Source organism: Castor canadensis, chromosome 8, assembly GCF_047511655.1.
Source record: "Castor canadensis chromosome 8, mCasCan1.hap1v2, whole genome shotgun sequence".
NCBI lineage: Eukaryota > Metazoa > Chordata > Mammalia > Rodentia > Castoridae > Castor > Castor canadensis.
The window spans coordinates 14,040,273-14,053,113 of record NC_133393.1 but is presented as its reverse complement, the minus strand read 5'-3'; the positions used below and the strand labels follow the sequence as shown (position 1 = coordinate 14,053,113).

At 48.7% G+C, this 12,841-nt stretch overlaps 2 protein-coding genes across 4 annotated transcripts; both read left to right on the top strand.

Moving 5' to 3' along the window:
- Positions 1-93: 93 nt before the first annotated feature.
- Positions 94-6,427, top strand: Klhdc3 (kelch domain containing 3). 3 transcript variants are annotated; one of them, XM_074082159.1, is made up of 12 exons: positions 113-251; positions 652-685; positions 2,506-2,718; positions 2,893-3,069; positions 3,224-3,339; positions 3,491-3,562; positions 3,685-3,898; positions 3,975-4,061; positions 4,201-4,309; positions 4,440-4,513; positions 4,639-4,717; positions 5,801-6,427. In XM_074082159.1, the coding sequence occupies exons 3-12, from the start codon at positions 2,565-2,567 to the stop codon at positions 5,865-5,867; spliced, it is 1,149 nt and encodes a 382-aa protein (XP_073938260.1). In that variant the 5' UTR covers positions 113-251; positions 652-685; positions 2,506-2,564; the 3' UTR covers positions 5,868-6,427. The 3 variants fall into 3 exon arrangements, with proteins under 3 accessions (XP_020012836.1, XP_073938260.1, XP_073938261.1); XM_074082160.1 differs by having other exon boundaries at positions 648-685; XM_020157247.2 differs by lacking the exon at positions 652-685 and having other exon boundaries at positions 94-251.
- Positions 6,428-6,607: 180 nt separating this feature from the next.
- Positions 6,608-12,050, top strand: Rrp36 (ribosomal RNA processing 36). The gene is made up of 7 exons (XM_020157250.2): positions 6,608-6,773; positions 8,551-8,689; positions 8,823-8,889; positions 8,970-9,074; positions 10,444-10,518; positions 10,622-10,739; positions 11,563-12,050. Exons 1-7 carry the CDS (start codon positions 6,656-6,658, stop codon positions 11,697-11,699), a joined length of 759 nt encoding a protein of 252 aa, XP_020012839.1. The 5' UTR covers positions 6,608-6,655; the 3' UTR covers positions 11,700-12,050.
- The last annotated feature ends 791 nt before the right edge of the window (positions 12,051-12,841 follow it).

The window sequence follows — 12,841 nt, the reverse complement described above, 5'->3', positions numbered from 1 at the left end:
CAGAACCTCTCCGTCGGCTCCTGCCGTCTCCTCAGCTTTTGAGGCCCTCATCAAACCTGTGGACTACAAATCCCGGAAGGCTTTGGGCACTTCGGCTCGGATTGCACGTGCGCACCCCCGCTGCCCGCCGGAAGGACGGATCCTGGCTGTGTTTATCTCGTAGGGGAACCGAGGAGTCGGTTGGCGCGCAACGGGTTCTAGGCTGCAGGCAGCGCGCGGACCCGCGGCCCCGCCCCGGCCCGGCCTGGAAGGTAGACTGGGATGGGTTGAAGGGCAAGGAAGAATTGGGGGGGCCGGCGACGCCCATGCCTGGAGCTGGAGTCGTGGGGGAGGGGCATGAGTGATGAGGTGGGGGTGGGGAGGGAACTAGGGGAATGATGGGAAAGGAGAGTGTTAATGGGGAAAGAAGAACTGGGGGAGGATGGTGAGGCGACGGTGGGAGAGAGCTGGTGGCTGGAGCAGGCGCTGAGGGAAATTGGAAGTCTGGGTTGTGAGGAGAAGGAGGAAGCTGAGCATAATGGTGGAAGGGGATAGCTGACATTGTGGGGGAGGGGAGGCTGAGAAGGGGGGAGTCACCCTATTTTGGGAGGAATATCCGTGGCTGAAAGGAAACAATGACTATTAGTTTTTTTCTTTCCTTCGTGGAGGTAGAAAAATGGAGGACTCCCGGGTGGACTTTGGAGTGGTGAGAGAAGGAAAAAAATGAGAAAACTGAAAAGCTCCCTGGAGATCAACAAGGGTCACAAATGTTAGAAGTAAAAATTGCAAGAGACCACGGTTGGGGAAGCTTGAAAATGACATAGTGATGGAGAATGGGGAAACCCAGAGATCCTGCGGCTTGTTTGTCTTAGGTTTCAGTTGCCCTTATGAAGGAAAAGCTTAAAATTTCTTCTCCACCGTTCGTGCAATGGCTTGTCCCTTCTCCTGTGTGCATTTTTTTTTTTTTAAAGCCTGGGCACATGAGAAGGGAGAGTAGAGGCTATGAGGGAAGAGAGACTTCCTTTCTTAAGCTCTTCAACCTTCTAACCATCCCCACAAGTCCAGATCCAAGATATTTTGGATAGAGAGCTGGAGTAATGAAGTGAGGGTAGCTCTGACTGGGGCTATTTCAGGTTGGGCAGGATGGCTATTTAAAGTATGGGTGCAGGGTTGGGGGAGGTGGGACTGGCAAGCCAGCAGAAAGATGCAAGAGGGCCTCCCTTATTGAGGCTTTTTGTCTGTTTGAGGCTCTGCTTGGTTCTCTCTGCCAAAGCTTTTTGAACAGGGGGCAGATGATCCACCCAAACCCAGCAGGTGTCTGCCAGCAGAGGCATTGCCAGTTGCAAGAGGATTTGCCTAAAAGATCCCTCAAATGTACCAATATCACTAGGGTGGCAGGTTGTCTTAAAGAGACCATGAGGGAATTGGAGGAGTGGCTCAAGTGTAGAGCACCTGCCTAGCATGAGGCCTGAGTTCAAGTCCCAGTACAACAGAAAAAAAAAAAAAAAGAGAGAGACCTTAAGGGCTGGGATGTAGCTCAGTGGTAGAGCACTTGCCTAGTGAGACCTAGGTTCAATCCCCAGCACCAAAAAGTAAAACAAAAGTTAAAAAAGAAAAAAAAAAAAAAAAGACCATGACATCTCATACCTGGGTCTTTCTCTTATCCTGCTCTGAGAAATTTTTTTCTCCTTTCCAGTGCACACCTGACCCTTGCCTCCCTTTCAGGGCCCAATTAGGGGAAGGAAAAGTCTTTACCACAATAGCAGAGTTGGAAATGGCTGGAGGAGAAAAGCCCTCTTCCCTACCCCCAGTCACCAGCAGACACATACCTTTCTGGTTTAAGTTTCTAGTCCTGGCAGCATATGAGGCACAGCTGTCAAAGGAACTCCTGGTGCCTTTTGGGGCCCTGGGTGACCCCATTGACAACAGTTCAACTTGACAAGAACTCCCTGTGAGGGGCTAATCAGCCATGGTAACATGCAGTACCCTATCCTAGGTAGGGGCACTGTTGTACTCTAAAAGCATTTTTTGCTTTAAAGCACCCATGCCAGTTTTCAATGGACTGTCTGGGGCTGGCTGGTCTATTAATAGCTGTTAGTATTTTGAGATCCATTTCCCCACCTTTAAGAGCACAGAGATTCTTAGAGAGGTGGCAGTAAGCAGAGCAGATCCAGAGACAAAAGAACACACCAGCTTTGGAAGGGGGTTTGGAAGCTTGCGCCAAGCCAAGGACAGGGTAGAGCAGGTATGAGTAAGGGGTGACCATGATCACCAGATTCTAAGCTGGCAATCAGGTTGAGGAGGCCCCACCCTTTACTGTGGGAGAACACAGGGCCAAGGCTAGCTCCTTGACCTCGGCATTTCCCTTGGGGCAGGGCCAGCCACCTGAGCTGTGACTACTTACCCTGCAAGGGGTGGTGTGGGAGGGCCACCAGGGTGACACTTGGAGGCAAAGCCTGGTCCTGGGCAGTCACAGCCCAGCAGAAGCCTTGCCTAAGGAGCTTGTGACCCTGACCTGTTGTGCAGGTAGCAGAGGCAGCAGGCCGTGCCGGGGGGGCATGTTGATGTAACCTGTGGCCCAGGGGATGTTACGGTGGACAGTGCATCTGGAGGGTGGGCCACGCAGGGTGAACCATGCTGCAGTGGCTGTTGGGCACCGGGTATACTCCTTCGGGGGTTACTGCTCTGGTGAAGACTACGAGACGCTGCGTCAGATAGATGTACACATTTTCAATGCAGGTAAGCCAGTGCTGACACCATCCCTGGGTGCCTACATCAGGGAGGGAAATGGGTGCCTGAATGAAGTTCAGTGGTGGTCCCTGTGGCCAAGGGGTTTGGGGATGACTGTCTGGTTTGGGAAAAGGTGGGCAGCCGGAGGGAGGTTCCCAGGGCTGAGTAGAGCTGTGTCCACAGTGTCCTTGCGTTGGACAAAGCTGCCCCCAGTGAGGCCCACCATCCGTGGGCAGGCTCCAGTGGTACCCTACATGCGGTATGGACACTCCACTGTCCTCATCGATGATACAGTCTTCCTTTGGGGCGGGCGGAATGACACCGAAGGGGCCTGCAATGTACTCTATGCCTTTGATGTCAGTGAGTATGAGTCTCCAAGAGAGGCTGTGTTCTGCCAAATGGTGCCTTAGGGGGCTGGGAAAGGTGTGACTGGGGGTGTTGGGGAATAGGGCACCCCAGAGTTGAGGGAGTGGTCAGAGGTTGCTGACCTGAGTCATTCTCTCACTTCCCTCAGATACTCACAAATGGTCTACACCCCGAGTGTCAGGAACAGTTCCTGGGGCCCGGGATGGACATTCAGCTTGTGTCCTGGGCAAGATCATGTACATTTTTGGGGGTTATGAGCAGCTGGTAAGTCTGAGAAGAAACTAGAGGTTTAGTGTGGGAGTAAGAAAGAGGAAGGGGAATTTAGCATGGTGGAGGAGGTAGCAGGTTTTGAGGAGAAGGGTGAAGGGTCAAAGAGTGACCATCAGCCTTCTCTTTTCTTTCTGTTGCCACTCAGGCGGATTGCTTTTCCAATGACATTCACAAGCTGGATACCAGCACCATGACATGGACCCTTGTTTGTACAAAGGTCTGTCCTTTCTTCTCCCAGATCCCCACCCTTCACTGAAGGAATCATAGGAAGCTCAGCAAGAGCAAATCCCCTCCCAACATTCATGCTGACCTCCTTTTCCATCTTCTGCTCCTGCCCAGGGTAACCCTGCGCGCTGGAGAGACTTTCACTCAGCCACAATGTTGGATAATCAAATGTACGTCTTCGGGGGCCGGGCTGACCGCTTTGGGCCATTCCATTCCAACAATGAGATTTATTGCAACCGCATTCGCGTCTTTGACACCAGAACTGAGGCCTGGCTGGACTGTCCACCAACTCCAGTGCTGCCTGAAGGGCGCCGGAGCCACTCAGCCTGTGAGTGTCTGTTATGCTTCTGTGGAGTCCTCTGTCATGTTCTCCTCATCCTCTTGACTCTCCTTTGTCCTTCCAGTTGGCTACAATGGGGAACTATACATCTTTGGTGGCTATAACGCAAGGCTAAACCGGCATTTCCATGACCTCTGGAAGTTTAACCCTGGTAAAGAGCACTACCTTTAGGGGAGGAACAAGTAGCAATTGAGGTGGGAAGAAAAGAATAATTTTGAGTGAGTGAGGGGCTTGGGAGTGAAGATACCTGAATTGGGCAGGTGATGAACTTCTTATAAATTTTCCTTTAGCGTCCTTTACATGGAAAAAGATTGAACCGAAGGGGAAGGGGCCATGTCCCCGCCGGCGCCAGTGCTGCTGTATTGTTGGTGACAAGATTGTTCTCTTTGGGGGCACCAGGTTAGGAGGAAAGTTGGGGGAGGGCTCATGGAAGGGCCTATGTCTGTGACTAATAGGAGATTGGAAGGTATTTGAGTAGGAGGGTCTCATGGTAGTTTTTCCTCTAACATTTGTCTTTTGATCTCTACAGTCCCTCTCCCGAGGAAGGCCTGGGAGATGAATTTGACCTCATAGATCATTCTGACTTACACATTTTGGACTTCAGTAAGTACGGTTATCTCTGAAGTGCTTCTTCTACCATTAGGCTCTGTCAGTCATTGTTTAGTGATATCCAGGAGTCACCTTTCCTTGGGTTTGACTGTCTCCTTCCCTTAACTCTTCCCTTAAAGGCCCTAGTCTGAAGACTTTGTGCAAACTGGCGGTGATTCAGTATAATCTGGACCAGTCCTGTTTGCCCCATGACATCAGGTAAAGCAAGTACTTGCAGAGGAGGGATTGGTTGAGGATGAGTGAGCAGCACAGGTGTGACCTGATTAGCTCATGCTCAGTATGGAGGAGACAGGTTTGTGTCCTGATGGAGGTATAGTTCTTGTGAGGAATGAGATGGAAGAAGGTGAAGGTACAGCCATCATATCATAAAACTGTCCGCTGGGTAAATTATATGAAAAAAATCAGTTTTTGAACCAAGCTCTGAAGCAGCACTTCCTGAGACTTGAGTCTATACAATTGTTTTTGTTAATATTTTGAGAACAAATTTTTAAATTTTAGTACATAGCTGCAAAGTAATGACAAGTTTAGGGACCCCCTAGATTACCTTAGTTTTGGAATTAAGGGAGGTCCTGGCTTTGAATTCAATTCCTTGATTCACATCAAACACCAAAAATTATTTTGTGTATCATTTTGTCCTTGTTATACTGAGCCAGTTCACTTTACCTCTCACTTGCTGAGAGTCTTTGTATTCACTGTTTGTTGACATAGAGTATACAGGCTGAACTGATGAATCCCATGCTGGCCCAAGATTGATACAAGTACCTAATAGAAAGTAGATTGCTTACAATCTTAGCATAAAGAGGAACTTGGTAAATCTTTGTAGGGTGAAGGAATTATGGAAAAGAGTAATTTAAATATTGTGGGGAAGGACTCGGAGGATGGGTAACCCAAGTCAAAGACCTAAAAGGATGGAAATTGGCAGCAAAAAATGGGTGGAGTGGCCGTCTAGTTTGATCTGAGCAGAGCAGGAAAGGTAATTAGAATGTTTACTGAGATGAGTACACAGATCCCAGGTGCTTGGATGCAGGAGGCATGTATACATATAGATAGATAAACAGGAAACACACATGAGTTTGAGGTGGAGGAGTGGGTGGTACTGGATTTGGTGGTGAGTGGGGTCTGATTGTTAAACCCAAAAGGACTAAGGAAGAGGTTGGTGTGGGTGCCGAGCTTCAGAAGTTGCAGGGACTGATGTGTTCCTAGCTTTGTTCAATGAATTCTGGGCTTGGGGTGTGGGCTCCTCCCGTTCTGTCCTTTCTCCTGCCATTGTTGGCCTTCCAGGTGGGAGCTGAATGCCATGACCACCAACAGCAATATCAGTCGCCCCATCGTCTCCTCCCACGGATAGGAGCAAGTTTCTGCGGTCTCCCTTCCTGAGCCTGCTGTTGTCTTCACTGCCCCTGCCCATCTCTCACCTGCCTGTCCCTTTGGACCCTGGACTCAGTATACCTCCACGTGGAGTCGTTGAACTTGAGGTGTTCTCTGTGCTGTGAATTCAGTGGGGAGCCGTAGGGGGGGAGGGCTAGATCCCTCCTCCCTCGGGCCGAGGGCCCCTTCCCCGTGGTGCTCTGTTCCCATCCACCTCCCTCCAACTGCTCCCGGGCCTCTGCTCTGGCCGGGCCAGCCAGGTAGCCGGGCTGTGCCGCGAAGGGAAGGAGTGGGGAGAAGGGAGAAGCAAGCAGTGTCTTGAGCCTCGGGAGCTTCCCCTCCCCCGTGCCTGTCCCTCCCCTGCTTGAGCCTTGAGCATTGATCGGGAGCCGAAAGGAGTTGCAGCTGTTGGCATGAAGCCTCCCTCTCCCCGATCTGGGGAGGCGGGGACCAGCAGATAATCCCACCCTTCTGTGAGCTGTTGCTGTACCCCAAAGCTCAGCCAGCTCAAATTTTATAAAAATAAAACCTCCGGACGTGTGGCGTGTTTTTATGAATGTCGCGGAGATGGCAGGCCTCTGCAGTGGGGCAGGGTCTTGAGAGGGGCGCCGAGGTGCTGGCTTTTCGGTACGACTCAGGTGGGAGGTGGACCTCTGAGCGCTGTCTCGTGGGCGGGCAGGGTTCCTCGCGGGACACCGGAAGGGGCGGGGCTGGGGCCGCCGCGAGCGGAAGTGGTGCCATTAGTCTTCGGAACGCCTCGGGAGCTGGATGTGGAGAGCTGGTCCTAGCGACGGGGCTCCCGCCCGACGTCCCCGCGTGGCCGAGGAGGGCGGGGACGATGTTGGGGAGCTGGAGTTAGGGGCCGCGGGTCGCGACCTACCGACGGGTGAGGGCAGGGGCCCGGGGTTTGAGGCAGTAGGCCCAGGAACCTGGTCGGGGCTCGGGGTCCAGAGCCCGCCGGCGGCCTGTTCCGGTAAACCGCGAAGTTCTCCGAGAGGGACCGACCCTAAAAGAGGCGTGGGGGTGGGTGAGAAAATTTGTTTCCAGGATTAGGATTTACTGAGCAGTTTCTTAAAGGTAGGATGAAAGTCTTCCGTAAGGAGAAAACACTCGGAGTCAGTCAAGGCATGGTTTGCTGGGGAAGATCTAAGTAGATCAGGATGCTGGCACAGTTCTAGCTGGTGGAAATAAGGAGTAGTGAGTAAGTTTTCGGAAAGGGAAGTTTTAAAAGAGTAAATTGTTAAAAATGGAAAAAAAATTGTTATATTGGGAAGGCAATAAAAAGCCAGGCGCCGGTGGTTCTCGCTTATAATCCTAGCTACTCAGGAGGGCAGAGATCAGGAGGATGGCGGTTCGAAGCCAACCCTGGCAAATAGTTCCGCGAGACCTTGTCACAAAAATATGGCTGATGGACTGGCTCAAGGTGAAGGCCCTGAGTTCAAGCCCCAATACTGGAAGAAAAAAAAAAAAAGGCAATAAAATTTTGAAATTGTACCGTTGAAGGGTGAATTTTATGCTATGTAGATTTTATCTTAGTTTTTAAAAAAGTGATAAAAGCTGTGGAAAGAAAGCAAAGGAGGGTTGTAGTTTTAAATAAGTTAGAGAAGGCCTTGTGGCAAAGGTGACTTTTCATTCTGCAAAGGTTAGAAGAAGTGAGGGAGCAAGCAATATATATCTAGGGGAAGTATACCAAGTAGAAGTGAAAAGTGCAAAGAACTTTTGCTCAAGAACTGCTAGGAGGGAAGGGGGAGAAATGACCCAAACATTGTGTGCAAATATGAATAAAAAAAGAGTACAAATGGTCACTAAGTACATGAAGAAATGTTCAACATCCTTACCCATAAAGGAAATAAAAATGAAAACTACAAAAAAAAAAAAAAAAACTGCTAGGAGGGACTGGAGTGTGGCTCAAGCAGTAGAGAACCTGCTTTGCAAGCCTTATTTCCTGATTTCCAGCCCCAATCCTCCCCCCCAAAAAAAAAAAAAAAACTGCCAGGAGACTAGTTGTCTGGAGGGGAGTCAGAAATTAGTAAATGAGTGAGACTAGAGGCATCACTGGGGACCAGGTTGTTTGGAGGCTTTTAGGCCATTACAAGATGTATGACATTTAGGCAGAGCAAGATGGAAGCCCTGGGGAGCTTGCTGTTCAGGGATGATATAATTGTTTATGTGTAGGAGTGGTAACACCAGATTTCTTTTTGGTGCATTCCTCAGGCTGAAGTGGGGAGGATAGCTCTGAGAGGAGTGAGACTTGGAGGTTGGGAGAACAGTTAGCAGGTTCGGGCACTGACAGGTGAGAGAGATGGTAAAACTGTGAACCAGGACATTGCAGTGGTAACAGTGAGGAAGGTAGAGACACTTGTGGGGAGACCTGTGAAGGAGTAGCTGTTGAATTAAGGAAGGTGAAAAAGATGGGACTATGACTTGATTGATCTCTGACCAGCAGCTTTCTTAGCAGGATGATGCCCCAGGTAGCGGAACAGTTGCAGAGTTAGGTGTCAGTATAGCACTATTACAGCTCATGCCGCCTAGCACTTGTAATAATGATTGAGCTGATGGAGATGTTGGGAAGGGTCAGCTACCTAAGGAATGATGATGAGATGATATCTTTTCTGCAGTGATGGATGCTGAGTTGTGTGACTGTTCCCCATCCACTTCTGCAGGCACATCTGACATGTCATTTGAGGAGCTGTTGGAATTGCAGAACCAAGTGGGAACCAAGGCATACAAACAGTTAGTAGCTGGAAACAGCACTAAGAAGCAAAGTTCTAGACAACCTTCATGTGTTGCAGATAAGCACAGGTGAGAAGCAAGTTCTGCCCCAGGAGTTAGAGGATACCTAGGACCTTGAATAGATGTTTGTTTTCTTGGGTGACAGGTAGAAAGCCTTTGTCCAAAACTGGAAGTTCAGTGATCGTCCTTTAATTTCTCATAGGCCTCTGGAAATGTCAGCCAAAGTCCGAGTGCCATTCTTACGTCATGTTGTCCCAGCCGGTAAGAAGGTGAGGAAGAGGCAGAAAGAACTTTCTTGGTAAAAGGAGCCTGAACAGTCTGTTTTATATTCTCTCTGCTTTCTCTAAAGGTAGCCCGGGATCCCCGCTTTGATGATCTGTCGGGGGAATATAATCCTGAGGTGTTTGACAAAACTTACCGATTCCTGGATGATATCAGAGCCAAAGAGAAACAGGTGTGCAGCATGAGACTGGCTCCTGGAGGTTTTCGGGGTGGGAAACCAGGGCGTACATTAGAAAGCTGGGCAGGGGAAGCATCCTGGCCGGCAGAGCTCACTCTCTCATCTATTCAAATCCTGGCCCATTAGTTTTGTGATACTGGGGCTTGAACTCAGGGCCTACACCTTGCGCCACTCTACCAGCCCTTTTTTGTGAAGGGTTTTTTTGAGGGGGGGGGGTCTCGTGGAACTATTTGCCCGGTTGGTTTTGAACCACAATCCTCCTAATCTCTGCCTCCTGAGTAGCTAAGATTACAGGCGTGAGTCACTGACGCCCGGCTGCTTCAGTTTTAAAAAGTGAGTTTATCTGGTTGGGCACCAGTGGCTCACACCTGTAATCCTAGCAACTCAGGAGAAAGAGACCAGGAGGATTGAAGTTTGAGACCAGCCTGGGCAAATAGTTCTTGAGATCCTATTGAAAATACCCAACACAAGAAAGGGCTGGTGTATTGACTCAAACAGTAGAGCACTTATCTAGCAGGCATGGGGCCTTGAGTTCAAACCCCAGTTCTGGAGGGAAAAAAAAAAAAAAGTAAAAATATTTGTCTTTCAATTCTATTATTCTTGGTTGTGCTGGAGTTTGAACTCAGGGCCTCATACTTGGTAGGCAGGCATTCTACCACTGGAGCCACTCCATCAGCCCCAAAAAATTACTTTATCTTTTTAAATTAACACATAGTAATTATATAATCTCATGGGATACAGTGACATTTCTATGTGTTGGGAACATTCAAAGTCCTCTCTTTTAGCTATCATGAAATATTGAATTTGTCCAGGCATGGTGGCATATGTTTATAATCCCATCTACTCTGTAGGTTGAGGGAAGATTGTGAGTTTGAGGCCAGTCTAGACAACAGTGAGACCCCCTGCCAAAAAAACAGTGAATTAAAATATTCAGTTACTTGAATATCCTACTGTGCTATAGATAGAACCTTGGAAGTCATCCTTCCTGTCTAACTATCCCTGAACCCCTTAGCCATCCTCCTTCCCCCATACCCTTTTCAAACTCTGATAACCACTATTCTTTACTTCTTTGAGATCAGCAAGCTTTTTCTGTGCCTGACTGACTTCACTTAACATAATGTGCTTTAGTTTTCTAATCATAAAAAGGATGATAAAGGCTGAGGGTATTAGAGCTTGTGTTTAACATGCATAATGTGAACCAAGTCCTGAGTTCAGTGCCCAGCACCACACACAACGGGATAATAGAATTCCTGTTGCATGGACTTAACTGTATTTATGTGAACCTCTTAGAAAACTGCTTGACATAGAATCTCAGCTAATACTTACAGAACACTGATCATTCTGTTCATTTTCCAACGTGGAGCTTGTGGAAAAGCAGTTGAAGAAGCACCGTTCAGGGGAGGAGCATGAGAAACTGCAGCAGCTGCTTCAGCGAATGGTGAGTGGGTGACAGTGGCAGGTGGATGGGGAGAGCAGTTAAAGGCAGGTGGTGATTCAGAGATCCTCCTACTCTCCCATCTCATCTCATCTTTGCTCCTCAGGAGCAGCAAGAAATGGCACAGCGGGAACGAAAGCGACAGCAGGAGATGCGCCTGGCCTTGAAACAGGAGCGGCGAGCTCTGGCCCAGCAGGGCCATCGGCCTTACTTCATGAAGAAGTGTGAGTGGGGCATAACTCTTGCTGGCCAGTTGTAGGAACGGGTGTGGAGGCCATTGTGGCGGGGTACTCGGGGTCCATGAGCTTGTTTGTGGTACTTCAGAGGAAAGTAGAAATAGTAGGAAGCGTTACTTGTAACTAGTAACAGGGTTCTCACTTTCATGCCTTGTCTCACGTGCCTGAGGCCTTGGGATTGATCGTAATTTTTTGTTATTTTATTTTATTTTATTTGGCGCACTGGGGTTTGAACTCAGGGCCTACACCTTAAGCCACTCCATTAGTCCTTTTTTGTGTTAGGTTTTTTCAAGATACGGTCTCTCAACTATTTGCCTGGACTGGCTTTGAATCGCAGTTCACCTGATCTCTGCCTCCTGTGTAGCTAGGATTACAGGTGTGATCCACCAGTGCCTGGCTTTTTTTTTTTTTTATTCATATTTCTCTCTTACCCTTACCTTCACCCCGAGCCCCGCAAGTATGCTGGGCTGGGCACATAGAAGGAACTCACAGTTCAGTTAATTGAGACTGGAGTCATAGAAAATGTTAGTTTAGGGCTGGAGGTGTGGCTCAAGCAGTAGAGTGCCTCAAACCCCTGGTACCAACCCCCTCAAAAAAAAAATAGGCTGGGATGTAGCTCAGTGGTGGAGTGCTTGCTTTGCATACATGAGACTTTAGTTCAGTCCACAGCACCACACACACACATACACACAAAGCTGGCTTGCTCACATACATCAGTGAGTTCCAGACAATTCACATATCCCAGCATAAGAGTTGGGAGCTACCAATGTGAGAACACCTTTGCTCACCAGCTTTTCTCTCTGCCATCTAGCTGAGCAGCGCCAGTTGGTCCTAGCTGAGAAGTACAAGGAGCTGAAACGCAGCAAGAAGCTGGAGAGTTTCTTGAGTCGAAAGAGACGTCGAAATGCAGGCAAGGACAGAAGACATCTCCCTTTGAGCAAAGAGTAATAAGGAGCTGTCTTCTGTCTGCCACTGTCCCAGGGAGGCTTGAATCTATGGGGACAGACTTGGAGTTGGCCAGTTCTCCTGGTTCTTGTTCAAAAGCAAGGATCACAGCTGCCCTTGAATTAGGTTGGCTCAAGACTAGAGGGCTCTTGGACTTCCCCTCTACAGCTGAACAACAACTGTAGGTCAGCCTGCCATGCCACACTGCCTCTGCTTGGATCTGGTTCATCACGTTCTCATATCCTTCCATCTTTGCCTTAAACCAGTAGAGAAGAAAAGGGGACATGGAATCTGTTCATGGTTCCAGGGCTGGGACTTCATATAGGAGCCACTTCATAAACTTCTTGTTACTCATCTTTTTATCATTCTGCTTATTTATTGGAGACCTAGAAGTGCTGTTTTAGTGGGCTATATACAAGGGTGAGCAACCAAGCCTAAACCTTTTGCAAAGGGGGAGGTCTGATCAGAGATCCCTCCTACTTAAATCTGGACCATGAAAAGATGACTTGATCATTTAAAGAGTGAACCAGTCCCATAACTCACTTGGCTTTGGATACAGAAGTAAGAGGTGTTGTGTTTTTTTGTTGTTGCTGTGACAAAATACCTGCCAAAACAATTTAGAGGGAGGATTTGTTTTGGTTTATGGTTTCAGAGATCTCAGTCTGTGGTCACTAACGTCTGTTGCTTCTGGGCCCATGCATGGTGAGACAGAGCATCGTGGTGGGGAGCATGTGGTAGAGCAAAGTGACTCACCTCATGGTGGACAGGAGGCAGAGAGAATTGGGGACAAGGTGTATCCTCCAAGGGCCCCCAGTTACCTACCTTCCAGCGAGGTCCTGCCCTCTTTCCAGTACTTCCCAGTAATGCCATCAAATTATAAAACCCATTAATGGATTAATTGATTAGGTCAGAGGCTTCATGATCCAGTCATCTCTCAATAGTTCCACCAGCTGGGGACTAAGCTGGGGACAAACCACAAGTGGGGACATAAGGCTTTCCCGACAGTATGTAAGCACAATTGGTCTTCAGTACTGTTTGGGACTAGAATTTATATTAAAGTAGTCCAATTCGATAGTGTCTCCAGACTCCTGCCAGAAGCAAATGCAATCTTTTCTTGAGGATTGTTCTTTAAATCCAGGCTTCAG

Excerpts from the sequence above, each read along its gene's own strand:
- Klhdc3 (XM_020157247.2), top strand. The coding sequence starts at position 2,565 with ATGTTACGGTGGACAGTGCATCTGGAGGGTGGGCCACGCAGGGTGAAC. Across the intron at positions 2,719-2,892 it reads TGTACACATTTTCAATGCAG|TGTCCTTGCGTTGGACAAAG; the intron begins GTAAGCCAGTGC and ends CTGTGTCCACAG. Across the intron at positions 4,514-4,638 it reads CTTACACATTTTGGACTTCA|GCCCTAGTCTGAAGACTTTG; the intron begins GTAAGTACGGTT and ends CTTCCCTTAAAG.
- Rrp36 (XM_020157250.2), top strand. The coding sequence starts at position 6,656 with ATGTGGAGAGCTGGTCCTAGCGACGGGGCTCCCGCCCGACGTCCCCGC. Across the intron at positions 8,690-8,822 it reads TGTGTTGCAGATAAGCACAG|GCCTCTGGAAATGTCAGCCA; the intron begins GTGAGAAGCAAG and ends AATTTCTCATAG. Across the intron at positions 8,890-8,969 it reads TTGTCCCAGCCGGTAAGAAG|GTAGCCCGGGATCCCCGCTT; the intron begins GTGAGGAAGAGG and ends CTTTCTCTAAAG.